A 27,444-nucleotide genomic window follows, 5' to 3' on the forward strand; every position below is an offset into this window, starting at 1 on the left:
TAATTACTTGCCTCTTACTAATGTTCAAGTGTTAGTTTCTAAAATACACTTGAGAAGTCAGTTGATAATGCTTTCCAGCTATAAATGAAAGTTGACTTTGTCTAGAAAGTTAATTTGAAACATACCTATTAATGACAGGTATGATAGAAAATGTATGTTACTATCTAAAATGTTTGAATTTACATAGAAAAGAAATGAATTTTTTTAGTCACCAGTATTCCGTTATGTCTTTTCTTGGTTTTGTTTTTTTCTGTCTAATTTTGGTTATCTTAAATGTCTGGAGGAGTATATAAATTGCATGCTTTTTGTGAATATGAAGCTTTTTGAAAATTGCTAATTTTTCCCTTTTAGTGCCTCCTGAAAAACCTGAAAATTTGAGTTGCATTGTGAATGAAGGAAAGAGAATGATGTGTCAGTGGGATCTTGGAAGGGAAACACACCTGGAAACAAACTACACTTTAAAATCTGAATGGCAAGTTATTTTAAATTTGTTGTACATTGAATTTATTAAGTTTGCCTTTGTGGTAGAATTTTTATCTTGTGAGGTAGTATTATTAAATGCAAATTTTAAATGTTTTTTATTTTAGAACACCTGAAACATGAAAGTAGAAAGAATAGTGTAAGAAATCCTCACGCTTATCACCGAGCGTCAATAATTATCAGCTCATTACTAGTCTTACTTTATATAATCCCCACACTCAGATTATTTTAAAGAAATAGACATCATATCATCTCATCCATAAATATTTTAGTACTTTTATGGAAAAGATAAGGACACTTTAAAAAAAATCCAAATATAATTGAAAATACTCTCATATTGTTACATTTTTAGTGTTCAAATTTTCCCAGTTGTCTCATGAATGTATGTATATATTTTGACACTTGTCAAATCAAGATTTAAGTAATCACCATATATTGCTAATTCATATATCTTGTCTCTCCTAACCATAGGTTCTCCCTTCTTTCTTTGCAGTTCAGTTGTTAAAATAATGGTTATACATTATTTAACACATTCCTCTGTCTGTCCCTTTATTTACTAAAACTTGCCATTAGATCTAGACAGTTAATCAGTTTTTTTTCCCCCAAAAAAATAATTCATAGAGGAGTTATATATATTTTCATTAGGAACAACCATATAATGTTTGTTTGTTTTTCTTTTTCTTATATTAAAATTTGAGCAATGGTTTCAGGTATTACAGAATTTCTGTTTGGTTTTTTTTTCAAATATAAAGAAAAGTTGAAAGAATTTTACAGTGAACATTTCTACATGCTTGTTACCTAGATTCTACAGTTGACATTTTACTGTACTTGTCTCCATCTACCAACCCATCTCTTTTTAATGAATTTCAGAGTGAGTTAGAGACATCCATATACTTCCACCTTAATCACTTGAGCATTTACATCATTAATTAGAGTAATGAATCCCTAGCATCTTCCAACGGAGAAGGCAATGGCAACCCACTCCAGTACTCTTGCCTGGAGAATCCCATGGGCGGAGGAGCCTGGTAGGCTGCAGTCCATGGGGTCGCTAAGAGTCAGACATGACTGAGCGACTTCACTTTCACTTTTCACTTTCATGCATTGGAGAAGGAAATGGCAGCCCACTCCAGTATTCTTGCCTGGAGAATCCCAGGGACAGAGGAGCCTCTTGGGCTGCCATCTATGGGGTCGCACAGAGTCAGACACGACTGACGTGACTTAGCAGCAGCAGCAGCAGCATCTTCCAAAGGTAGATACAAGGGATTTTTCTCCTCATTATGAATTCATATTTAAACATTGGATGTCTTGTTATTTATTTATCTGGCTGCGCCAGGTCTTAGTTGTAGCATGCAGGATCTTTGATCTTCATTACATCATTCAGTTTCTTTAGTTGCAACATGCAAACTCTTAAGTTGTGGCATGTGGGATTTAGTTCCCAGATCAGGGGTGGAACCCTGACCACCTGCATTGGGAGCACAGAGTCTTAGCTACTGGACCATTGGGAATTCCTGATTTGATGTGTTTTAGTCCATTACAGTTATTCTTCTTAATACTTAAATTGTCCCATCTTTGGTTAGTGGGAACTTTTCAGTTTTATCCTTTTGACACAACTTCATTAGTTCTTTGATAGCTTCCTGATTTCTAAAGTGACATGATGTTCCAGGTTCATCTTAATATGTTTTCTGCTCCAGACCTAGAATCAACCAATTCCCAAGTAATCATGGTTCCACTTAGTGTGGAATACAATTTAGAGACTGTAGTCTGGGTGTTGGGGAGCTTATTGCTACTGGGTTGTTGTTTTTAGGCTTTTTTAGTGAAAAGAACTAAAAATGTTTTTAAGATAAAATACATCATGAACTCGTACTGGTATTTCCAATTTAAAATCCAGACTATAGGGTTTTAGTTAATTCACCTATCTAACATCTATATCTCCCTTCTTCTAGCTGTTTCATTTTGCTTGTGGTTATTAAGAATTTTCTTCATTGTATAAAGTAATAAATTAATCCACACAAATTTCTAAGACAAAGTATGTTTCTAGAAGTCTCTGTTCCCTGTCTCCTTTATCTTACTTCCCCCCTCCTCCCAAAGGATACCTGTTTTGATTTGGTTTTGATTTATCCTATTTTAAAAAACAGTGTGTGTGTGTATATATACACACACACATATGCATACATATGCATATATATTCTTAATTGATGCATGATTTAAACATATGTGAGTAAATTTAGTCATATCACTTGAAACTTTCTATGATAATAGAAATTAGAAAGTGGTTGGAAAGGGCTGAGGGAATTTTCTGGAAGGATAGAAATTCTACCCCTGCTCTATCACCTCCTGTCATATTGTGTTTTGAAAAAGCATACTGTGATTAAAGAGACATTGCTGATACCGTAAAGATTCTGTTCAAGGAAAAGAAAGAAACAGCACTGATATCACTAATAAGTTTTGGTTGGAGAAGGGTCATTGGGTTAGAGCATAAGATTCTAAATATGATATTCTTAAAGTAAAATTTTGAAAATAATCTTGTGTTTTAAGATATAGATCAAACTCAGTTTTGAAGAAAAACAGATGAATGTTTAACAAATTTTGTTTCTAGTGTTCAACAGTTTGTTTTAAACTTATTGAAATTAACTTATTTATTCTAAGCTGTGATAATCTGGGTCTCATCAAACTCGATTTTCAAGTAACCTTTTTCACTCTAATTTATTCAAATCTGTTTTTAATGACTGATTTTTACCATTTTTGTATTTAGGGCAACAGAGAAGTTTGAGGATTGTAAAGCAAAACGTGACACCCCCACCTCATGCACTGTTGCTTATCCTTCTGTGTATTTTGTCAACATTGAAGTCTGGGTAGAAGCAGAGAATGCCCTTGGGAAGGTTGCCTCAGATCATATCAATTTTGATCCTATAGATAAAGGTATTTATAAACCTAAATTTGAGGATTTATTAGAATATATGTGTCTTATAAATTTGTTTTGAGTTTAATTAATGTAAAAATAATAAGTATTTATTTTCTTAGTGACTTCTACAAATTAACTTTATCAAGAACATTAAAAATACTTTGGAAAAAGAAAAATATCCGTAATCCAACCACACTGACAGCTGTTTTTACTTTTAATATTATCTCTGATATCTATTCAGATATCAAACATCTTGTAGCATTATAGTCATAGTATATATGCTTCATTTTTATTTTTTTAAATTCCATATGTCATCACTATTTAACTTTTAATATCTGAACCTGAAAATATTAACAAATGTAATAAATTGACAAGGAAAAGAACTAGAATTTCTTTAGGAACCTTTTCCTTCCATTATAGTAGTATGGTATAGCATTTTTTTAGACAAATTTGTTCATTTGGTGAGAATAAATGCATATTGTGAAATAAAATATAGAGTATATTGGACTTTGTAAGAAGTTGTAAAAGTAAACCATGGTAAACATTAGGATCTTTTTTATTTTTCAGTGAAGCTCAATCCACCGCATATTTTATCAGTCAACAACTCAAAGGAACTGTCTAGTATTTTAAAATTGACATGGACTGACTCACCTTTTAAGAGTTTTATAACTCTGAAATATGACATTCAATATAGGACCAAAGATGCCTCAACTTGGAACCAGGTAAATTGAAAGTTACTGTTTATTCAAGTAGTCTTTTCTTTAACCCACTAACCTAAAGTCTCAGTCATTTTCTGAATGTCTTAAATTTCTGGTTATGTGAAGTAGTTTGCTTGACACTTCTAGATCTGTATTTCAAGCAAGGACCAACAGGAAGACATCCAGATAGAGAATACAATTTTGCTCAGCACAGTAGATTTTAAGTGAACTATGGAAGTGATGCAGAATGAGAAGGAATAGCATTTTTGGTGAGAGGTGAAATGACCACAGATAACAGGAAGCAGATTAGGTAGAGGAGTAAGAATGAAGAGGTTATATGGGTAAGGTAGAGCAGGCATTAACAAACTACATCTGTAGGCCAAATTCAGCCTCTCATCTGTTTTTGTAAATAAAGTGTTATTGGAACACAGCCACAAACATTTGTTTACGTATTCTTTCTGATGATTTTTATGCTACATAGAAAGAGTTGAATAACTGCAACAGAGACCATCTGGCCCACAGCCTAAAGTATTTACAGTCCAGCCCTTTATAGAAAGATTGCCAGCCCATGAAATAGAGGGATTATAAGATTGAAAAATAAAAGGACTGTATACCCAAAGTTACAATAAACTGTGGAAAATTCTTAGAGATGGGAGTATCTTACCTGCCTCCTGAGAAACCTATATGCAGGTCAAGAAGCAGCAGTTAGAACCAAACACGGAACAATGGACTGGTTCAAAATTGGGAAAGGACCACGTCAAGGCTATATATTGTCACCCTTCTTATTTAACTTATATGCAGAGTACATCATGTGAGCTTCCCTGGTGGCTCAGATGGCGAAGAATCTGCTTGCAGCACAGCAAACTCAGGTTCAGTCCCTGGGTCGGGAAGATCCCCTGGAGAAGGGAATGGCAATCCACTCCATTGTTCTTGCCTGGAGAATTCCATGGACAGAAGAGCCTGATAGGCTACAGTCCGTGAAGTTGCAAAGTTGGACATGACTGAGCAACTAACACTTTACTTTTAACTTTCTTTCATATCATGTGAAATGTTGCACTGGGTGAGTCACCAACTGAAATCAAGATTGCTGGAGAAATATCAACAACCTCAGATATGCAGATAATACCACCCTAATGGCAGAAATTGAAGAGGAACTTAAGAGCCTGTTGATGAAGGTGAAAAAGAAGAGTGAACAAGCTGGCTTAAAACTCAGCATTCAAAAACCTAAGATTATGGCATCTGGTCACATCACTTTATGGCAGATAGACAGGGAAAAAATGGAAACAGTAGTAGATTTTATTTTCTTGGGCTCCAAAATCACTGTGGATGGTGACTGCAGCCATGAAATTAAAAGACACTTGCTCTTTGGAAGAAAAGCTATCACAAACCTAGACAGTGTATTAAAAAGCAGAGACATCATTTTGCTAACAAAGGTCCATCTAGTCAAAGCTATAGTTTTTCCACTAGTCACATATAGATGTGAGAGTTGGACCATAACAGAAGGCTGAGCACCAAAGTATTGATCCTTTCAAACTGTGGTGCTGGAGAAGACTCTTGAGAGTCCTTTGAACTGCAGGGAGATCAAACCAGTCAATCCTAAAGGAAATCAACCCTGAATATTCATTGGAAGGACTGATGCTAAAGCTGAAGTGTCAATATTTTGGCCACCTGATGTGAAGAGCCAACTCACTGGAAAAGACCCTGATGCTAGGAAAGATTGAGAGCAGGAGGAGAAGGCGGTTACAGAGGATGAGATGGTTGGATGGCATCATTGACTTAGTGGACATGAGTTTGAGCAAACTTCGAGAAATAGTGAAGGACAGGGAAGCCTGGCGTACTGCAGCCCATGGGGTTGCAAAGAGTCAGATCCGACTTAGTGACTGAATACCACCACCACCACCCAAAGATGATGTTATAAGCAGAAGAAATACTAGGAGCTTTTAATTTAAAAGGCCATCATCATAGCATTAGATCTGCATACTACTCTTCTGTTGTAACTCGGTTTACCACTAACAGTATGCCTTTGCTTTGTTTCTCTGGTTGCAATAATGAGCTCTGAAGGGAATTGAGCCCGTGACTTTCCTGCTTCTGTCCTCCATTCCACATGGACTCAGAATACAATCAGAAAAAGCAGCAAACTAAAGTGGATTAATGCTTCATGTTGTACGTGAGGATTGTACAGAGAAGATACCTACCAGAAGTTCTTCAAAATTTTTTCAATACCATAGAATCTTAATTCACTTATAGAAAAAAGACTGACACATTTTGTATTCAATATTGAGATCTCAGAGTGGTAGAAAGAACCTGTTATTTGTCTATGTTTGAAGTGAAGTGAAGAGAAGTCGCCCAGTTGTTGCGACTCCATGGACTGGGGCCTGCCAGGATCCTCCATCCATGAAATACTCCAGGCAAGGATACTGGAGTGGGTTGCCATTTCCTTCTCCAGGGGATCCTCCTGACCTAGGAATAGAACCTGGGTCTCCTGCATTGTAGGCAAAGGCTTTACTGCCTGAGCCACCAGGGAAGTCACTAAATCTATGTTTAGTCTACTCTCTTTTTTTCTGAAAACCTAGTTTATCTACAAAGATAGTTTTTGTTTTTCGTAATTGGGCTGGATATCTTCCTTTTGCCCATCTAGATTTATATTCTACCCTTCTCCACCTACTCTTGGTCTTGGTATGCAGACCTGTATGGATTTTATCTGTTGGTTCTCTAGTTTACTAGTAAGTTCCTAGTTAATGGGTAGAGGGGTCTTGGCAAGAGGGAGGAGAGAGAGAAGTGAGATCAGCATATTTTTTTGCGCTGCTTCCTCCCTAGAGCTTTCCTGTCTCAACCTAAAGTCAATACTGCTCTCAGGTTAACCCTTTGTGACCCTGTTCTTCCAGGTTCTGGTACCACCCCTCTTCCCTTTGATTCTAAAGGTGGTAACACCACTAAGCTCCAGAGTACTGCCTATACTGCCTAGTAAGGTTTCTTACACTCTGCTCATATTTCCTTTAGTAAACCCTTCTTGAATTAAATTTTAATTGGAATTTCTCTTTTTCCTATTAAGACCATGAGTGTTATAGGAGCATAGAAGAAAGAAATAAAGGATGAAAAGAAATAAAGGATGAAAAGATTAATAATAGTTGTTTCCATATTTCCCAAACCTATTAACTTTTACTAATTTTGACTGCTTTTTTCACTTGAATTTATTTCTCTGCAGAGCTTGAGTCAAATTAGTTTTTTTTCATTAGTTATTAGGCTTGTTTCATTAATTAGCTTCTAAATATTAGGCAGTTTAGAAGATCTGTAATAAATACCTCTGGACTTTTTGTTGGTCAATTTGCTTTGTTTTCAGGTTCCTCCTGAAGATACATCATCTACCCGATCTTCATTCACTGTTCAGGACCTTAAACCTTTTACAGAATATGTGTTTAGGATTCGTTGTATGAAGGAAGATGGTAAAGGATTTTGGAGTGACTGGAGTGAAGAAGCAAGTGGTATCACATATGAAGATAGTAAGTAGATAAATACATGAAGAAAAAAAATTTGAATTTTGACTATAAATTTTATCTGCTTTTAATAATATAGACTTCATTGCATCTTTTGTGGCCATTTTATTCAAACTGTTATTTTACACTTTTTAAAGGATCTCAAGATGTAAAATTTAATATACATTATTGATAGTACAAATCTATTTAATACCTAATTAAAGGAAATTGTGGAATGGTGTCTTAGGTACAAAGAGAAAACCATTAATAGTTGGTAAATCCAGGACATTTTATTAAAGGAGAGTAGTCTAGAAATATCTCTTAACTGGAGGATCATATCCTGAATCTTTAAAATCATACTACCTACCAAAATATGCATTAGACCTTCACTATCAAAAAGATAGCTGTAGTGTAGCTTTTATTCATTTTTTTATCAGTACTTAGTAAGCCCCTGAAAAAGCATTTTTGTGTTTTGATTGGTTGGTTTATTTTCATTTTCCCTTTGTTTTTCATGATAATACAGTGCATATAGCGTAGAATCCAAAAGGCATAAAAGGATACACGATATAAAGTAAGACTCCTTCCCCAAAGCATCTGATGTTACTAATTTCATCTATAACCATCAAGAAATAATCCTATGGAGGGGGGAAGACAAGATGGCAAAGGAGTAGTGGACATGGAGTACATCTCCACAAATGTTTCAGGAATGCATCTTCAGATACAGATCTTTCAGAATACCAGCTGAGAGCAGGCAGGAGTCCCTGACCCCTGGAAAGGAATATATAGATCCACATAAAACTTGGTAGGACGAAGGAAGGAAGTGAAAAAGAGGAGAGTAAGCAGGACTGGACCCATACATGGAGGGTGAGGGAACTGAAGCAGGGGTCAGATCACCACACTGGGGCATTGTTTGGGATGCAGGGAAGCATTTGAGGCTGTTAGAGAGTGCAGCAATTGATCTGTGACAGTCTGAATGGAGTGAGAACCCCACAGATGATCCTTGCCGCATCCATATGTATCCCAGACAGGAATGCAAGTCCTCTAGAATGCATGGTGGCTGGGAGCTGGAATGTAGGGATTGGGGAGCAATCCCAGGGTGAGGTCTGCTGTTGACTGCAGGGAGATGGCCCCCAGGGACGTGAGGGAGGAGATCTCAGAGGCGAATGACTCTGGAGGAAAGTCGGGTAGTCATGGAGGTAGGGTGATACTGCTGAGTCACATGCAGGGGGATGGAGCCATCACTGTAGTCTGTCTCTCCCCACATGCCAGCTGATCAGCAGAGAAAGAACCCAGAGAGGGAGGCCCTTCGAGTGCACTGAGCAAGAGAAGCACCCAGCCAGCTTCCCTGGTGACTCAGACAGTAAAGTGTCTGCCTGTCGTGCTGGAGGCCCGGGTTCAATTCCTGGGTTGGGAAGGTTCCCTGAAGAAGGGAGTGACAAGCCCCTCCAGTTTGCTTGCCTGGAGAATGCCATGGACAGGAACCCAGTGGGCTGCAGTCCATGGGGTTGCAGAGTCAGACATGACTGAGTGACTAACACTTTGACACTTCATCACCACCCTAGGAGGGACCTTTGAGTGCCTTCTTTACCAAGAAACAAGAAAAGGACCAGCCAGGGAGACCCTTTGAGGCTAGAAAAAAACTCTTAATAGTGCCACCGCTCCTGCACCTGAGGCAGCTGGCATCCCTGCACACTTTGTGACTCCAGGGTGAGAGGGTAACAGGCAGGAAGGCCAGGGATCTCCAGACGGAGGAAGTAGGCTGCAAGTGTCAGACGTATTTTCTGTCTCTTAAGTGGCAGGAGGAAACAAACTACAAGTGACAGATTTTTTTTTCCCCCTTCTCTATACAAAATTATTTATTTTGTATATATATATGGGGCTTCCCTCATAGCTTAGTTGGTAAAGAATCTGCCAGCAATGCAGGAGACCTGGGTTCGATTCCTGGTTTGGGAAGATCACCTGGAGAAGGAAACAGCAACCCACTCCAGTATTCTTGCCTGGAGAATCCCATGGACAAAGGAGCCTGGCAGGCTAGTCTGTGGGGTCACAAGAGTCAGAAATGGCTGAGCGACTAAGCGCCCACACATACACAGAACCGACAATGGCTCAACAAACCAGTGTATTTTACTCATACAGTTGTCCTCCTACTCTGTGTTAATGAGACTATGTATTTGTTTGGAAACCTGCCTTTCTTCAAGATTCATGTCAATCATTTTATGGCCTGAGATGACTCACCTTGTACCAATGTTATCTCAAAATGAATTTTGTGGGTGAGGGGTTTGGTGCCATTCTCTGAAGTTTTGAGCCATTTCCTTTCTCTAATTAGCAGCCTGCTAGTAGGTGTATATATATATATATATAACTTCCTGCTAAAGACCAGCAGGGGAGCACTCTTTCTGCCCCCTTCTGATGTCTATGTCAGAAGTGTTCTCCGTCTCTTTTATACTTTAATAAAACTTTATTACACAAAAGCTCTGAGCGATCAAGCCTCGTTACTGGCCCTGGGTTGAATTCCTCTCCTCTGGAGGCCAAGAATCCTTGCATCTTTCATGGCTCAGCAACAACCTTTCAAGGGTCCTCGCAATCCAAGCAACTGTATTACCTCCACACTTGATCTCTACTGGGGCAGAGCTGCCAGAGGCTAGAAAAAACTGTAACATACCTCCTGTGTCCATGGCCACAGGCTCCCCTGTGCTGCCAAGGTCCCTATGATCCAAGTAGCCACACCACCTCCATGCTCTATCCTCTGTGGGGCGGAGTGGCCAGAAGCTAGAAAAACCCTAAGAGCACTATATCTCCTGTACCCGTGGCCACCAGCTCCCCTACATTCCTGGCACTGCCAGGGCCCCATAATCGAAGTAGCTGCACCATCGCCACACCCGGTCCTCACTGAGGCAGACGCAAGTCCTCCAGGGCAGCCTCAGGAGCAAACTCCTGTGGACGACTCACATTCAGAGGTGGGGATAAAACCACAATTGAACTTCAGGGGCAGTGTGGCTAAGGAAGAGGATTGAAAACCTTTCACCTTTCCACCAGCTGTACAAGCTGCAGATTAAACCCACACAGTCAAGTACGCAGACCCTGTGTGTGTGGAATATAGAAAAGGAGAATGAGAATTCCCACAAAAGAAAATGCCTAACTCTGGCAGCTGTGGACATTGGAGGCAAGAACATTCAGGAATACGGCCAGATTATAGAGTCTGAGCTGTCCCCACAGCAGGTCCAGAGACCAGTCTGGTATTGGAGGGCATCCTAGGGAGGCAGAGGTGATTCACAGTGAGGAAAAGGATGCTGACAGTTGAGATCAGAGAAAAACATTTATTATTTTTCTTCTGATTTATTCTGTAGTTGGTTCTGGAATTTTTTTTTTCCCCTGTTGCTTTGCTGTGGTTGTTCATTTTATTATTATTAACTCTATTTAAGCTTTGGAGAACTTTTTTTTTTACATCACACTTTGTATTTCCTTTATATACTTCTACATCTGTGTTTTCTTTTTGCAGTTTTATGGGGTTTTTTTCTTTTGAAAATTGTTTTGCTTGTTTATTTTTCTTATTCTTTTCCTGGTATATTCTTTAATATATATAAATCTTTTTAAATATACTTTATTTAACTTTGCTTTTCTATCTTTTGCCTTCCTTTTCTTTGACCCTGTTATTTCACCCTATTCATTAGTCTGTTGTTGTTGTTTTTTTTCTTTATTCCCCAGTTGGCAGTCTGTTTTTGTCTTGTTTTCTGATTTGTGTTTTGTTTTTAATTGGTTGATACCGTTTTTGGTTTCCTTTGTTCACCAGGTCACTCTCTTATACTTTCTTTTCTTTGGACTGTTCTGCTTTTGTGTGTGTGTGTGTGCGCGCATGCACATGCCTTTGTTTTTGATATTTGTCTGATTTTGTATTTACTATTTGGGATTCATTTTTTGTTTCTTGTTTTGTTTTCTGTTTTGTGTGTTTGTTGTGAAAGTCACTCAGTCATTCCGATTCTGTGTGACCCCATGAAACTGTAGCCTGCCAGGCTCTTCTGTCCATAGGATTCTCCAGGAAAGAATACTGGAGTGGGTTGCCATGCTCTTCTCCAGGGGATCTTTCTGACCCAGGGATAGAACCTGGGTCTCCTACATTGAAGGCGAATTCTTTACCATCTGAGCTACCTGGGAAGCCCTGTGTTTGTTTCAGTCCTCTTTAATGCCATAACAAATGGCTTGTGGAATCTTGGTTCCCTGGCCAGATATCAGGCCCTGAGCCTTTGGAGTGAGAGGGACGCATCCAGGACACTAGACTGCCAAAGAACTCCTGACCCCATGAAGTGTTAATCAGTGAGAACTCCCATGAAGACTTCCACCTGTATCCAGGACCCAGCAGCACCCAGTACAGGATTCTTCACCCAAAGAACAAGCAAGACAAAAACAAACCCAGTCATCGGCAGACCAGCTTCCCACAGACACTCGAAAATACCACCTTACACAGCCCTGCCCATCAGAGGGAAAAAACTCACCTCCTCCCCTCAGAAGGCAGGCACAAGTCCTTCCCAACCAAAGCCTACCACTGGAACAACCTCACCCACCAAGGGCAGAAACCAAAAGGAAGAAGGAATACAACCTTAAAGGCTGGGAAAAGGAGACTCAAACACAGTTATCATGCCAGTATGGTACTGGCACAAAAACAGAAATATAGACCAATGAAAGAAGATTAATTAAAAGCCCAGAGATAAACACATGCACCTGTGGGCACCTTATCTTTGACAAAGGAGGCAAGGATATACAATGGAGAAAAGATAGTCTCTTCAATAAGTGATGCTGGGAAAACCAGACAGCTACCTGAAAAAGAATGAACTTGGAACACTTAATAAACTCAAGAAAAATAAACTCAAAATGGATTAAAGACCTAAATGTAAGACAGAAACTATGAAACTCTTAGAGGAAAACATAGGCAAAACACTCTGACATAAATCACAGCAAGCTCCTCTATGACCTACCTCCTTGAATAATGGAAATAAAATCAAAAACAAGTGGGACCTAATTAAAAGTTTTTGTACAGCAAAGGAAACTAAAAACATGGTGAAAAGACAGCCCTTAGAATGGGAGAAAATAATAGCAAATGGAACAACTGGCAAAGGATTAATCTCCAAAATAAACAAGCAGCTCATGCAACTCAATACCAGAAAAACAACCCAATCAAAAAGTGGGCAGAAGACCTAAGCGGACATTTCACCAAAGACAGATGGCTGATAAATACATGCAAAGATGCTTAACATCACTCATTATTAGAGAAATGCAAATCAAAATTACAATGAGAAATCACCTTATACCAGTCAGAATTGCCATCATCAAAAAATCTACAAACAGTAAATGCTGGAGAGGGTGTGGAGAAAAGGGTACCCTCTTGCACTGTTGATGAGAATGCAAATTGATATAGCCCACTATAGAGGACAGTATGGGGATTCCTTTAAAAACTAGGAATAAAACTACCATATGACCCAACAATCCCATTACTGGCGTATACCCTGAGAAAACCATTATTGAAAAAGACACATGTACCCCAGTGTTCACTGCAGCGTGATTTACAGTAGCAAGGACGTGGAAGCAACCTAGATGTCCATTGACAGATGAATGGATAGAGGCTGTGGTACATGTATACAATGGAATGTTACTCGGCCATAAAAAGGAACGCATTTGAGTCAGTTCTAATGAGGTGGATGAACCTACAGCCTATTATACAGAATGAAATAAATCAGAAAGAGAAAAATAAACATTGTATATTAACACATAAATGGAATCCAGAAAGTTGGTACTGATGAACCTACTTGCAGGGCAGCAGTGGAGACACATACGTAAGAGAACAGACTTGTGGACACAGGGGAGGAGGAGAGGGCTGGACGAATGGAGAGTAGCATGGAAGCATACATGCTGCCATATGTAAGACAGACAGCCAGTGGGGATTTGCTGATGACTCAGGGGGTTTAAACCCGTGTCTGTGACAACCCAGAGGGGTGGGGTGGGGTGGGAGGTGGGAGCAAGGTTCAAGAGGGAAGGGACATGTGTATACCTGTGGCTGGTTTATGGTGATACATGACAGAGACCAACACAATATTATAAAGCAGTTAGCCTTCAATTAAAAATAATCCTATGGAATACAGATTTTTTTTTTTCTGAACGTTTTCTTGTCACAGTCACCCTCTTGAGGTGTCAGTGGCAGCAGCTATGACTTTGAAACCTTCCCTACCTCCTAAATCCCTTCACTTCCACAGAGCTCTGCCAGAGGTTTCATGAGAGTTGTGTGAATTGAGAATGTCAAAGGCAGAAAAGTAAAGTAACATTCTCCACCACAAATTTTCTCTTATTCTGAAAAATGCCAAGAAAGAAAGTAATCCTACTCTCGCTGGTTTGGGAGTCAGATTCCTTTGTCTTGGCTAGGAATTTTGAAACTGGTATTCTTGAAGAGTTTAAAAGTACATTGATCAGTTTGGGGGAGTTCCTAAACTACTTTAAGAGGTAGACAAAATATTTGGGTTCATACTTGTGTGCATTTTCTGGAGAGAGGGCATATAACCTTTGTCAAATCAAAAGAGATTTCTGGTGTCCCAAAAGTTATGAACAATTCGATTATGCATTTCCTCAAATTAGTGAAAGAAGCCAGGGTTTTTTTTAACATTAGAAACAGTTTCTAGCCTCTAAAATTTCCTTTATAGCTTTGTGTTCTTTATTCTTTCAGGGTGCTGCACTGTACTCATGTATATATCTATTCAAACCCCCTGTACCAGCAGCTTTCCCCCCAGCCTTCCTGGTGTGCCTTTCCCGTTTGTTTTGTCCACCTGTAGTTACTTCTTCACGATCAGCACAACACTGCTTAGATTTTACTCAGATTATTTTTTAATCCTATTTAATGCCATATTTTACAATTATAAAATTTTTGAATTTTTAAAACCTAATTAGCAATCAGATTTGATGTTTTGTAAAGTGCTTTTTCACATGGTTGGTGATTATTACAACAATCCTGTGAATTTATTTATATTATATTCCATTACATTGACTCCCAGTGTAAGGTAATAAACTTAATACTATGTTACTCCATTTATTTTATTTGTCTGATATCCTTAAATATACGCATTTAAGGATTGTACACATGTATTTAAATATATTTCAGTTTGATTTTTAGCAATAAGAAATAGTGATACATCTTTGGTTATTGCTTAGGATATATTTGTACCTTTACAATTTTAAGATTACTAAAGAGTTGCAATATAATCTAAATTGTCAAGCTATCACCCTGAGTAAAGGTGAAGTCCAAGACATATCATGCTGAGGTGGGAAAATGCTGGTGTAAAGACAGAAATATAGACACCATATCATTGAAGGGCAAGAATATTAAAAACAAAGTAAAAGAATAATTTCTAGGATTTTAGCTTATCTTGTTATAATAGAAAACTTTTATTTTAAAAATTTTATATCATCTCTTTAGGACCATCCAGGGCACCAAGTTTCTGGTATAAGATAGAGCCATCTCATGCTCATGGCACTAGATCTGTACAACTCAAATGGAAGGTAAGAAAAAAAATTTGATTATATCCTTTTATCTCATATAAATATATTTTATGTGGTGTCATGGGTGGAGCTTAATTTTTGGTATCAAATAGTATTTGATAACTTTAATAAAAATGCAAAGCTTTATATATACTAAAAAGAAAAGGTTCATAAACTGCCAGTGATACCTCATAGATATTTCAGCATAATTCTGTCAAAGTTCTATAAGGGGCCTGTGTTTTATCAAACTTTCCTCAGTGCCTCAAATAAATAACATTTGGGGTAGTCAGAGTGTATGCTGGTAATAGGAAATAAAGTTGTTGTGCACTCCATAAATGGTCATGAATGGATCATGCTAAAATAAGGTAGAAAGAAAAATATTGAGACTTAAAATAGTTTAGGCCAGAGCACCATCAGTGAAGAATTGTATAGAGAACTAATAGCTAACAGAATGGTGCTACTTTCTTTCTTAGTTTACTCTTCATTCAGTGTGTAGTAGTTTCCCTTCAGTAGCGAGTTCAAAGTAAGGTTGCCAGCCCCTTGCAATTAAATATTTAGAGATTTGACATAATAGAATTTGAACATGAAGAAAAACATTACCTTTATTCAAGATTTGTGAAATATGTTTTAAAAGTAAATTGTCTTATTACAGACATTGCCTCCTTTTGAAGCTAATGGGAAAATTTTGGATTATGAAGTGACTCTCACAAGATGGAAATCACGTTTACAAAATTACACAGTTCAGGACACAAAACTGATGGTGAACCTCACAAATGATCGCTATGTAGCAACTCTGACAGCGAGAAATACTGTTGGCAAATCAGATGCGTCTGTGTTAACTATCCCTGCCTGGGATTTTCAAGGTTTGTCCCTAAGATGGAGCCTCACTTAAGAATGGTAAAGGGTAGTTAGGTATGGACAGGACTCCTGTAAAAACATAAGTATTCTAAGACTATGTCCTCAGTATCTGCAGTGGTTTAAATTTTTAGAAATCAATCAGGAACCAAATCGTTCCATCATTTTGTGGTTCACTTAAACTTTGTACTAAGCTACTTAGTTCGTTTAAGCATTTTATGATTATTTGTCTTTTTTAAAAAATATATTTTTTAGGTTTGAGGAACTTATTATATACATTAAACTTAAATATATTATTTTTCTATAGCTTTATCTGTAGCTTTCAAAGAAGAAAATGCAAGTTATATACACAAAATACTTGAAGAATTTGGGGAAAGGAATTGAAGTTTGAAAATAAGTTGACTGTATAAATTAGTGCTTTTATTCATGTAGATACAGTTTAATCTTATGTACTATGAAAACGTGATAGCAAGATAGTTCACATGGTTATGAAAATGAATGTAAAATGTTGGAACTTCAGAGTTTTAAATGTTCATTTATCATATCGGTATTCATACTTTGTTTTAAAGCTACTCACCCCGTAACCGATCTTAAAGCATTTCCCAAAGATAACGTGCTTTGGGTAGAATGGACTGCTCCAAATGAACCTGTAAACAGATACATACTTGAGTGGTGTGTGTTATCTGATAAATCGCCCTGTATCCCAGACTGGCAACAAGAAGATGGTACTGTACATCGCACCTATTTAAGAGGTATACCTTGCTAGAAACACTTAAGTCGTTGTCCTTTTTCTAGTTCTTTAGACAGATTTTTCTTGTACTTAATCTTTTCTGCTTTGTAGACTTTGTGGTCCATTGAAAAGACTTCCAGTTTATCATTGTTACTAGTTAACTCTTGTTTACTAGATTTGTGACTCTCAGCAAGTCATACTTACTAACCTCACTAAACTGCAGGGTCTGTTTATGGACTAAGTGGGGTTAATACTATCTTCTTGTAATACTCTCTGTTGTTTTGATCATCAAAGGAACACTCACAGAACTGTAAAGTAAGAAAAATACAAGGTAGTACAATCTCTGCTCCTAACTAGTATGTTCTCTGTACCTGATTTAACTTCATCCTTTAATGAGAAAAATTTCCCTGAGCTTCTGGATGGCTTGTTAACTTTTTATAGCTGTTGAACAAGGGAAGCAGAATCAGAACTTATATTTTCTTGTGTTTTAAACTGGAAGTACTAATAAAGGACAGAAAGTAAGAGCTCCAGTATGGATTGCTTTCATTGCAAGTTACTACTTTTCAAGTAGCTTTAAAGTGATAGAACAACTTTAAGGAGGAAACAAAGCACTCAGTTTGTACATGTGTAAAGAGGATAACCATTAGAATTCAGCTACAAATAATATGATTAATCATAGAAAAGCTGTTAAAAAATATACTGTTTATATATTGCCATAAAGAGCTTTATTCATAACATAGGCTGTTTGGCCCTCATTAACCCATTATTTAACATATAATTTTACTAATCCCACTTATCTAGTTTATCAGTCTTGTCCAAGTAAAAGCAAAGTAGAGCTAGAGAGAAAATAGATTGGTAGTAACTGGACCGTGGATGGCATACGTGCTCAGTCATGTTGGACTCTTTGCAACCTCCTGGACTGTAGCACACCAGGCTCCTCTGTCCTTGGAATTCTCCAGGCAAGAATACCAGGGTGGGTTGCCATTTCCCTCTCCAGTGGCTCTTCCCCACTCTGGGACTGAACCCGCATCTCTTGCATCTCCTGCATTGGCAGGCAGATTCTTTACCACTGGTGCCACCTGGGAAGCCCTAGCTGGACGGTAGAGCAAAGGTTCTGGGGACCTTCAGGTTGTGCAGGTATTCCCACAGAACTAAGTAGGCCTGATAAAACATCACTGTATAAGCAGAATATAAAAATTATCTTCTTGATAATATGGAATCATTAAGAAAATGACTGTTTATGAAGACAAAGAAGCATATATAACTTCATGAATAAACAGTTAAGGAAATGTAAGTTCCTGTTGAAGGTATAAACTTCAGTTTATAAACAAAAATAAGTTTTTTTGTTGTTGTGTGCTAAAGACATAGATTACTGTGTTAATTTGGGAAGATTATAAATAAAGGAAGAATTTTTTTTTTTTCTGTGTAAATTTCTTTTTTTTTTTTATTATTATTTTTTTTTGTCATATATTGATATGAATCAGCCATAGATTTACACGTCTTTAAGATAATTTTTTCTTTTAAAATTCTGTTATTGTGGGAAATAACACTTAATTGTCTTTTTCCCCAGTCACCTGGCCAACCACAGCCGTTTGTGCTTTCCCTAGCTCTGATTACTGACATCTTGCTCATAGGCAGTTCTCAGTTAGGTAAAATGTACAAAAATTGTCAAACTATAAGAAAGACCCATTTGATAAATCCTGAATATAAATGCAGTCATTTATTACTTTTATTGACAGTATAAATATTTTTATTCACTTATTGGCAGTAAAAATAGCCTTTTATTTTCATAAAGATGTACTCTGTTAAGCTTGAATCTAGTACACAAAAGGCAATGTTTACTTAAAAATTGTAGTGTTAAAAGAAAGTTCAGTGGTAATCATTTCATAGTGTATGCAGATGTCATTATTATTTAGTACACCTGAAATTAACATTGTATATCAACTGTGTTTCAATTTTAAAAACATAAATGAATAAATAAAAGAAAATTCAATGATCATGAAATTATAGTGTAAAAGTAAGCAATGGAGTTAATTAAGTTTTTTTTCATTGTAAGGAAGAAAATGCTTAATCTACTATTCTTATTTTAGGAAACCTAGTAGAGAGCAAATGTTACTTGATAACAGTTACTCCAGTATATGCTGATGGACCAGGAAGCCCTGAGCATATAAAGGCATACCTTAAACAAGCTGGTAAGTCCAGCCCTACTTTCTTTGAAAAACAGTCGCATTTTGTACTGACAAAGACATTTTATCCTTTTTAAATAAGGATATGTTTCATTATGTTCAAATAATTTCCATGATAATGAAATTTTACCAAGTTCTAGTAGTTTACTAAATTCTTATGCTTTTCAGTTAGTAAATACCTTATTCTGTTTCAGCACCTTCCAAAGGACCTACTGTTCGGACAAAAAAAGTGGGGAAAAATGAAGCTGTCTTAGAGTGGGACCAACTTCCTGTTGATGTTCAGAATGGATTTATCAGAAATTATACTATATTTTATAGAACCGTCATTGGAAATGAAACAGGTAATAAAGCTATATCAGTTATTAAGAATCAGGTGTTTTTTCTTAGGCTTTTAAGTACTAATTTAAATCTTACCTTCTTGTGTTTTTTACATCTTAATATAGCATTTTATGCTCAGAAAAGAGATACATGAAAATATGCTTTATGGTTGCCTTCACGATCCTACTAAAAATACATTGTTTTCTAGTGAAATATGGTTTGATTCCTTTTTTTGTACTCTCCCAATATCAAATATAGGCCAAACCATGCAAGAGTAGTTGGTTAAAGTGCACTTACCGCTTTCTTCCAGCTGTGAATGTGGATTCTTCCCACACAGAATATACACTGTCCTCTTTGACTAGTGACACTTTGTATATGGTGCGAATGGCAGCATACACAGATGAAGGTGGGAAGGATGGTCCAGAATTCACCTTTACTACACCAAAGTTTGGTAAGGAATAACGATGCTTGAGTTTTCCTTCTTTCTCTTTTCTTTTAAAAATTTAATCAGACTAAAAATGGGCTTAACTTACATGCTAAAATTTTGTTTAAAGTGCATCTTTGGATTCATATAAATGATGTGTTCATAAATTATGATTTTTGTTTTGTTGTTTGGTTATTTCTTTAAACTACAGAAAATGTTTTCCATACTTTGTTGTTGTTTCTTCAACTGCTTCTAATTTTACCGGTACTCTATAAATCCCAAAATAATTTGTTTATCTTTCTAAACGGGTTCATTTTTTTCACTGGCAAAACTTGGGTATGGTCTCGCTTAGTCAGACGGGCGCGGAGACGCTTCTGGAAGTAACGTTGCGTTGGCTGCCCAAGGAGAACCCCAAGTTCAATTCAAACTTGTATTGGTTGGTGATGGTGGTACTGGAAAAACTACATTCGTGAAATGTCGTCTGACTTGTGAATTTGAGAAGTATATAGCTACCTTGGGTGTTGAGGTCCATCCTCTTGTGTTCCATACCAACAGAGGACCGATTAAGTTCAGTGTATGAGATAGAGCTGGTCAGGAGAAATTTGGTGGACTGAGAGGTCAGTGTGCCATTATAATGTTTGATGTAACGTCGAGAGTTACTTACAAGAATGTGCCTAGCTGGCATAGAGATCTGGTATAAGTGTGTCAGAACATCCCGATTGTGTTGTGTGGCAATAAATTGGATATTAAGGACAGAAAGGTTAAGGCAAAGTCAATTGTCTTCCACCGAAAGAAGAATCTTCGGTACTATGACATTTCTGCCAAAAGTAACTACAACTTTGAAAAACCCTTCCTCTGGCTTGCTAGAAAATTGATTGGAGACCGTAACTTGGAGTTTGTCGCCATGCCTGCTCTTGCCCCACCAGAGGTGGTCATGGACACAGCCTTGGTAGCACAGTACAAGCACGATTTAGAGGTTGCTCAGATGACTGCTCTCCCAGATGAAAAGGATGACCTGTGAGAAAGTGAAGCTGGGGCCCAATGTCAGAAGTCTAGTTATATAGGCAACTATCCTGTAATGTCAGTGGTGCAGCATGTTTGCCACTTTATTATCTAACTAAGCAGAACATGTACTTAATCTTTGGATGGTGAAGGAGATATTTGGGCTTTGGAATGAATGTGGCCGTTTAAAAATAAAGAAAAGCTTCATTTTTTTGGACCTGCATATTTAGGTGTTTTGGAACACAGTTTCCTCCTTGAGTTTCAAATATAAGACTGCTATAGTCACATGACTATATTGAGAGGTGGAATCTTGTTTGTTACTGTCATTCCCACTCCTTTTCATTTAGAATCAGGATAAAGTTGTATTTCAACTATCTTAAAAAAAAAAACAAAAAAAAAACTTGGGTATAGTCTCTTCTCTTGTGCTTCCTTTAATGGGCAGGTTGCCTGGAGAATTCCATGGACAGAGGAGCCTGGCGGGCTACAGTTCATGGGGTGGCAAAGAGTTGGACACAACTGAGCAACTAACACACACAGGCTGTAAAGACTAATCCACGCTTGCAGTCTCGTTTCCATACCTCCAGCTCAGTTTTTGACCTGCTGAAACCAGATTTCCACCCCACCCACCACTCCACTGAAACCTGTCTGCTGTCACATGTGGAAGACCTCTTAGTTGTCCTGTCCAGTGCATGCTTTTCAGTCATCTTTTCTGCCTATACTTGCCGACATTTGATCCTTCCTATTGGCCTGTTCATCCTTAAAACAGTCTCTTCCCTCGGTTTATTTTTCTAGTAGCACTCTCCTGAGTCTCCTCCTTGTGTGGTACTTTTTCCTTGGTCTCCTTTTCTGCTCTTTTAAATGTTTTGTATTCTCCAGAGCTCTGTTCCTGGCACTGTTTTCTTGTCTTCCATTCCAGAGTCCCTGTCTAAGACTCCAGCCACGCTCTCTGCTCTTCCCAGACAGGTTTCTCTTTCTTTGTTCCATGTCACAACTCTTTGCCAGACCCAGAAATTTAGGGGTAGTCGTAGTAAATTTCTCATCTGTTTCTCACTTACGCAAACTAGCAAGTTCAGTTGCTCATGCCTTCTAATTACTGCTGTGCATGCCCTTTCATAATCTCTTTCTTTGACCCTAAACTTCTTTTCATTTTCCCCACCTCTATGTCTTTTCCCAGTACATTCCCCTATACCTTTTCTTGCTTTGGCTATTCCTGTAGCCTCTCTACAGCAGACTTAAAATGCATTCTTTCCTGTAACTACTACGTTTTGAATCATCATTCAGTTACCTTATTTTATTGTTATTGTTTTTGTTATATCCAAGAACCAACACAGTTAATGATAAATAGTAAGCTCCATGTTCCTTGTTGGTTGAATGTTTGCTGTATGAGAAAATAAGTGGATAAGTGACTACTACATAAGATAGACATTGAAAGATCCTGAGCTTTGCTGTGTGATGGCCAATAATGAATATAGTCTGTGGGATAAGATTTGTGTTGACATGTTTGTAGAATATATATGTAACAAATACAGGTTTCTACCTCTAACCAAAAGTTGAGCATTCCTCTGAAACCTTTTATAAGCCAGAATGGTTTAGAGCAAAGAGTATCCCTCACCTTGGGCAAGTTTGCATTATGCCACTGCATTTTCATGAAAGACCTACATTAAATGCACTAACAAGCTTTTTTTTATAAGTTTATTTTCGTTAGCAAAAACAGACAATGTAATTTATGAAAAAAGTTTTTTAGTATATTAATGTAAATCTTTTGTGAAAGTGAAGTGGTAAAATTGAAACTTTCTGAAAATGGGGGCATACCTGTAATATTGGAAATAAAACTTTGTGCCATGATCTTTAGAAAAAATAAAAGTAATTAACTTTAAAAATTTATGCTGTTAACAAAAGTAGTGTTCATTATAAGGAATTTAGACCATACAGTAAAACACAAAGAGGAAGAAAAATCACTCCTAATCCCTCATCCAAAATAATCTTTTAACATATTTATATATCCTCCTAGTCTTTTCTATGCATACATTTTTTCCCCAAAACTGAAATCATATTTAGTATTGTTTCATCCACTTTTCCCTCTGACCTATTGTTTTATGGATCCATTATACCTACTTCACATGGCTTTGACTTTGCCCTCAAGGACCATATAGCTTAGTTGAAGAAATAAAGTATAAGTAAACAATACAGAGAGCTATTTGAGCCATGCTACTAGTAAATAGAACAAGAATTTAAAGATACTGGTAGTGGAAAGTTTCACCTTCAAAGATTTTTGTGGAGAAGACAATACTTGAGCTTTGAAGTTAAGATGTGGACAGACAGGGAGAAGAAGGCATCCGGGAGCAGCATGAGCAAAAGGCCCAAGACATGGACGCTTGGAAGGAAGTTCAGCGCCAGTAAAGGACAGGTTCTGCCTGAATTTGATGTGTCATGTGTATGAGAATCTTAGCATTCAGGAATTAATATTTTCCAACCTATAGTTTATTCCTCTGATTTCTCAGTTCCTATTATGCTTCACAGGATGTAAAGCGATATGTGTGGTGGGAAGGTAAGACTGAGTAATGTGTGGCTGTCGCATTACTTTCATACATTTTTCCTGTAAAAGACTAAGTGAAGGAGGGTTGGAGGAGTTTACCAGAAACAACCAATCATTTAAAAATCTCTAATATAAATTCTCCCAATTAGCGATTCATTTGATTACTAAGCTCTCTTTCAGATTCAGAGAGGGATTTATGTGGTATTGAGGAATCTGAGGCTTGCTGCTTTTTAGGTGATATTATTCCTACTTCTGCTACTCCTTGTGCCTGTTAAGGTTCTCCTAAAATTCTTAGCCCTATATCAGTAAATAATGATTAAAAATTTTATCTGAATTTTACATTTTTATTCCTTATAGAAAGTTACATTTGTAGCTCAGTTGTTGAGATCGTTTAGAGCTTTTCCAATTCTACTCCTCTAACTCAAAAGTAAGCTTTTGCTAAGATTCTGCTGAGTGCAAATGATAAATAAATAGGTTTGAAAGCTGTTACCAGGTATATTATCTATCCAGTAAACTGAACTAATCAGTTTATTCCCCCAGCCAACTTCTATTTTATGTATACTTTGTGGTCAGGTTACCATGACCTAAGGCATAAGCAACTAGGATATGATTTACCAAGGGGGAGGGATGGGGAGAGGGAAACACCTTTAAGTTTGAAAAGTTTGTAAAAAAAAAAAAAAAAAAATTAGGATGGTATTTCATCTTTTCAACAGTAATCTGGTTGGAAAGTTGCATTATTTGTCTGTAGCATATGTGTCAACAATTTTCCTTCTTTCCCCTTTTTGTTTTTTAGCTCAAGGAGAAATCGAAGCTATTGTTGTACCTGTTTGCTTAGCATTCCTATTGACAACCCTTTTGGGAGTTTTATTCTGCTTTAATAAGCGAGACCTGTAAGTACCCTTGTTCATATTTTTGCATTTTCCCCCACTTTTATTGACCTATAATTTACATGCAGTGAAATCCATTTGAAGTGAACAGTTTGATGAATTTTTGTAGCTGTATGTAGATGTGTAACTACCACCACACTTAGGATGGAGAACATTTCCATCACCCTGGAAGTTTCCTCGTTCTGTTTTGTAGTCTGTCCTCTCCCTCAGCCCCTAGCCCCAGCAGTCAAATGATCTGTGGTTGTATTTTTGCCTTTTCTAGGATTTCACATATATAGAATCAAGCAGCATGTAATTTTTTGTGTATGATGTCTTTCACTTGACTTTTTTGAGATTCATCCATGTTGTTGCATATACTAATATTTTTCTCCTTTTTATTCTTGAATAGTATTCTATAGTATAGAAAGATCAAAATTTGTTTACCCATACATCTGTTATGAAAATTTAAGTTGTTTCTTTGATTTTTGGCTATTATGAGCATTCACACACATATCTTTGTGTAGGCATATATTATCATTTATCTTGAGTCAATATTTAGCAGTGGGATTGCTGGATCATATAATCCAGAATTGCTGGATGCATATTTAACTTTATAAGAAACTGTCAAATTGTTTTTCAAAGTGGCCATATCATCCTGTATTCCCACCAGCAATGTGAAAAGTTCCATTTGCTCGATATCATCCCCAGTTCTTGGTACTGTCAAGGTTTTTAATTTTAGCCATTCTTTCTCAGGGGTTTATAGTGCTATCTCAGTGTGATTGTAACTTCTGTTTCCCTGAGGACTAGTAATAGATACTTTCATGTGCTACCTTACATCTTCTTTTGAGATATGTCTTGAAATCTGCCCATTTTTAAATTGGGTTATTTGTTAATATTGAGCTTTAAGCGTTCTTTATATATCTTGTTACAAATTTTTTGTCACTTATGTTTTGCAAATTCTGGACTGTGGCTTGCCTTTTTGGTTTCTTAACTGTGACTTCAGAAAAGCAAAAGTGTTTAATTTTGATCAAATCCATTTTGTTAGGGGTTTTATTTTTTAATGGTTGTTGATGTTATGTCCTTTTTATGAAATTTTGCTTAATCAAGTGTCATAAAATGTTCTCCTGTATTTTCCTCTAGAAATTTAATGATTTTAACCCTGTGCTGTGATCTGTTTAGGATAAATTTCTGTGCATGGTGTGAAGTCAAAGAATTTTTTCCATAGATATCTAACCATTCCAGCATTATTTATTAAAAAGACTGTCTTTTCCTGTTGAATTGCCTTCAACCTTTACCAAAATCAGTTATTCGTATAAGTCTAGATCTATTTGTGGACTCTTAATCCCGTTCCTTTGTTATGTATGTCTATTGGTGCTGATACCACATGGTCTTGATTTATTATAGCTCTACAATAAGACCGGGTGGCAGAATTCCTCCAGTATTTTTTTTTTTTTCAAAATTATTTTTTCTAGATTCTTTGCCTCTTCATATAAAATTATCACCTTATAAATTTCCCTTAAAAATCTGTTAGAATTTTTAGTGGAATTTTATTGAATCTATACATCAGTTTAGGAGAAAGTGCAGTGTGAACTTGTTCATGAGTCACATGTATCTTTCAGTACATGAACATGGTACATTTTTTGTTTCCTTTTGCAATGTTTCGTAGTCTTCAGGCTATGTTAAATTTATTCCTTCCTAAGTGTTTTTTTATGCTATTATAAATGGAATTTAAATATTTTTATTTTCTAGTTGTTCATTTCTGGTGTGTTGAAAATTGATCCTTTTAAGCATATTGATCTTGTATACTAAGATCTTGATAAATTAATTTATTGTAGTCACTTTTTAGATTCCATAGGACTATACAGTCCTATGACTATACAGTCATGCTGCCTGCAAGTGAAGATGGTTATTCCAGTCTTTATACTTTTAGTTATTTTTCTTATTCTACTAGCTAAGACCTTCAGTAAGTACAATGTTGAATAGATGTGTTAAGAACCAACATCTTTGCATTCTTCCTAATCTTAGGGGAGAGAGCATTCACTCTTAACACTATTGCATATTTTTTTTTAAACACTATTGCATATTATATTAGCTGTAAGTTGAGGAAGTTCTTATATTTCTGTTTTGCTAAGAGTTTTTGTCATGAATGGGTATTGAATTCTGTCAAATGCTTTTTCTGCATCCGTTGAGATGAGCTTATGATTTTTCTTTTCCTTTCATAAATATGGTGAATTTTATCATTGATTTTCAGATGTTATGTCTTGCATTCCTTGGAATTTGCTGGATTCGGTGTGTTAAAAATTTTTGTATTTTTATGTTAAGAAGTGGTATTGATTTGTCCTTTTTTGTGGCATCATTGTTTAATTTTGGATTCAGGGTAATACTGATTATCTCATAAAATGAATGCCCTCTTAAAGTTAATCAGTACATATTACCTCAATTTTCTGGGAGAGTTTGTATAGGGTTTGTATTATTTCCTCTTTAAATAACTAATGGAATTCACAAGTGAAGCTGTCTGGGGATGCTCTTTCCTTTGTAGGGAGATTTTTAATTACAAATTGAATTTCTTATAAGTATAGGGCTATTGAAGTTGTCTTTTCCAGTCTGTTTCAGTAATTGGTGTCTTTCAAGGAATTTCTTTTTTTTTTTTTGGTTGGTCAATTTATTTAGGTTGTTACTCTATTGCTTTTTCTATTATGTACAGACTTCATAGTTGTTCCTGCTGGACAATCTGTTAGGATCTTACTACCCATCTTTATTGTTTATTTGAACTTATTCTCAAGATGACTCATTTCCTGTGTACTCACATACCCTTGTGAACCTCTGATGTTGTGCTAGGGACTATGTTAAACATATTTAAATAGGTTTTTGATGACGGATATCTTGAATTAATTATTTTTATGTTAGCCTTTTCTTCCTTGTGAAAAATCATATTATTTTATCTTGTACCAGTGTGATAATTTATCATTGTCTGAATTATTTTAGTTGGAAATTGAACATTTTGGGGTTTTTGTTTTGCAGAGAAGGTGTGCCACAATGTTTTGTACCCCTGGCTAAAGTTTTTAAGTGGTTATTATTGCAGAATTTGATTTCAGAGATTTTTAAAAATTGAATACTGATTACCAGCTCTAGTCTTATTACCAAACAGTTTTTCTTTAAGGATAAAGACTCAGATCCTTATGCATTTTTAAATAGTATTTTATTCTATTGGATACAAGAAAAATGATGTTTTTGTTAGCTTTGGAGTACAGTAGGTATTTTTTGTTTAATTGGTTTTATTCTTAAGATTTAGATGATCACGTTTATTACAAGTGGTTCTCCATATGCAGTATTTCTTTCCTCTCCAGAATTAAAAAACACATCTGGCCTAATGTTCCAGATCCTTCAAAGAGTCATATTGCCCAGTGGTCACCTCACACACCTCCAAGGGTAAGATAAAATGTTTCTGACTACTTAGAA

The 27,444-nt window shown here is 36.6% G+C and overlaps 1 protein-coding gene and 1 pseudogene across 2 annotated transcripts in view; both read left to right on the forward strand.

The window, feature by feature from the left end:
* IL6ST (interleukin 6 cytokine family signal transducer) overlaps positions 1-27,444 on the forward strand; it is a 60,810-nt gene that overhangs the window by 27,659 nt on the left and 5,707 nt on the right. For both annotated transcript variants that reach the window (XM_061129776.1, XM_061129775.1), the window contains 12 exons: positions 352-472; positions 3,233-3,399; positions 3,950-4,104; positions 7,421-7,580; positions 15,007-15,089; positions 15,721-15,931; positions 16,493-16,675; positions 18,744-18,845; positions 19,034-19,180; positions 19,468-19,608; positions 23,913-24,009; positions 27,333-27,414. In XM_061129776.1, the coding sequence (XP_060985759.1) occupies positions 352-472; positions 3,233-3,399; positions 3,950-4,104; positions 7,421-7,580; positions 15,007-15,089; positions 15,721-15,931; positions 16,493-16,675; positions 18,744-18,845; positions 19,034-19,180; positions 19,468-19,608; positions 23,913-24,009; positions 27,333-27,414 (1,649 nt within the window). The remainder of the gene's footprint in view (positions 1-351; positions 473-3,232; positions 3,400-3,949; positions 4,105-7,420; positions 7,581-15,006; positions 15,090-15,720; positions 15,932-16,492; positions 16,676-18,743; positions 18,846-19,033; positions 19,181-19,467; positions 19,609-23,912; positions 24,010-27,332; positions 27,415-27,444) is intronic.
* On the forward strand, positions 19,621-23,893 carry LOC133046786 (GTP-binding nuclear protein Ran-like; annotated as a pseudogene).

This window comes from Dama dama, chromosome 25, assembly GCF_033118175.1.
Source record: "Dama dama isolate Ldn47 chromosome 25, ASM3311817v1, whole genome shotgun sequence".
In the NCBI taxonomy this organism is placed as follows: domain Eukaryota; kingdom Metazoa; phylum Chordata; class Mammalia; order Artiodactyla; family Cervidae; genus Dama; species Dama dama.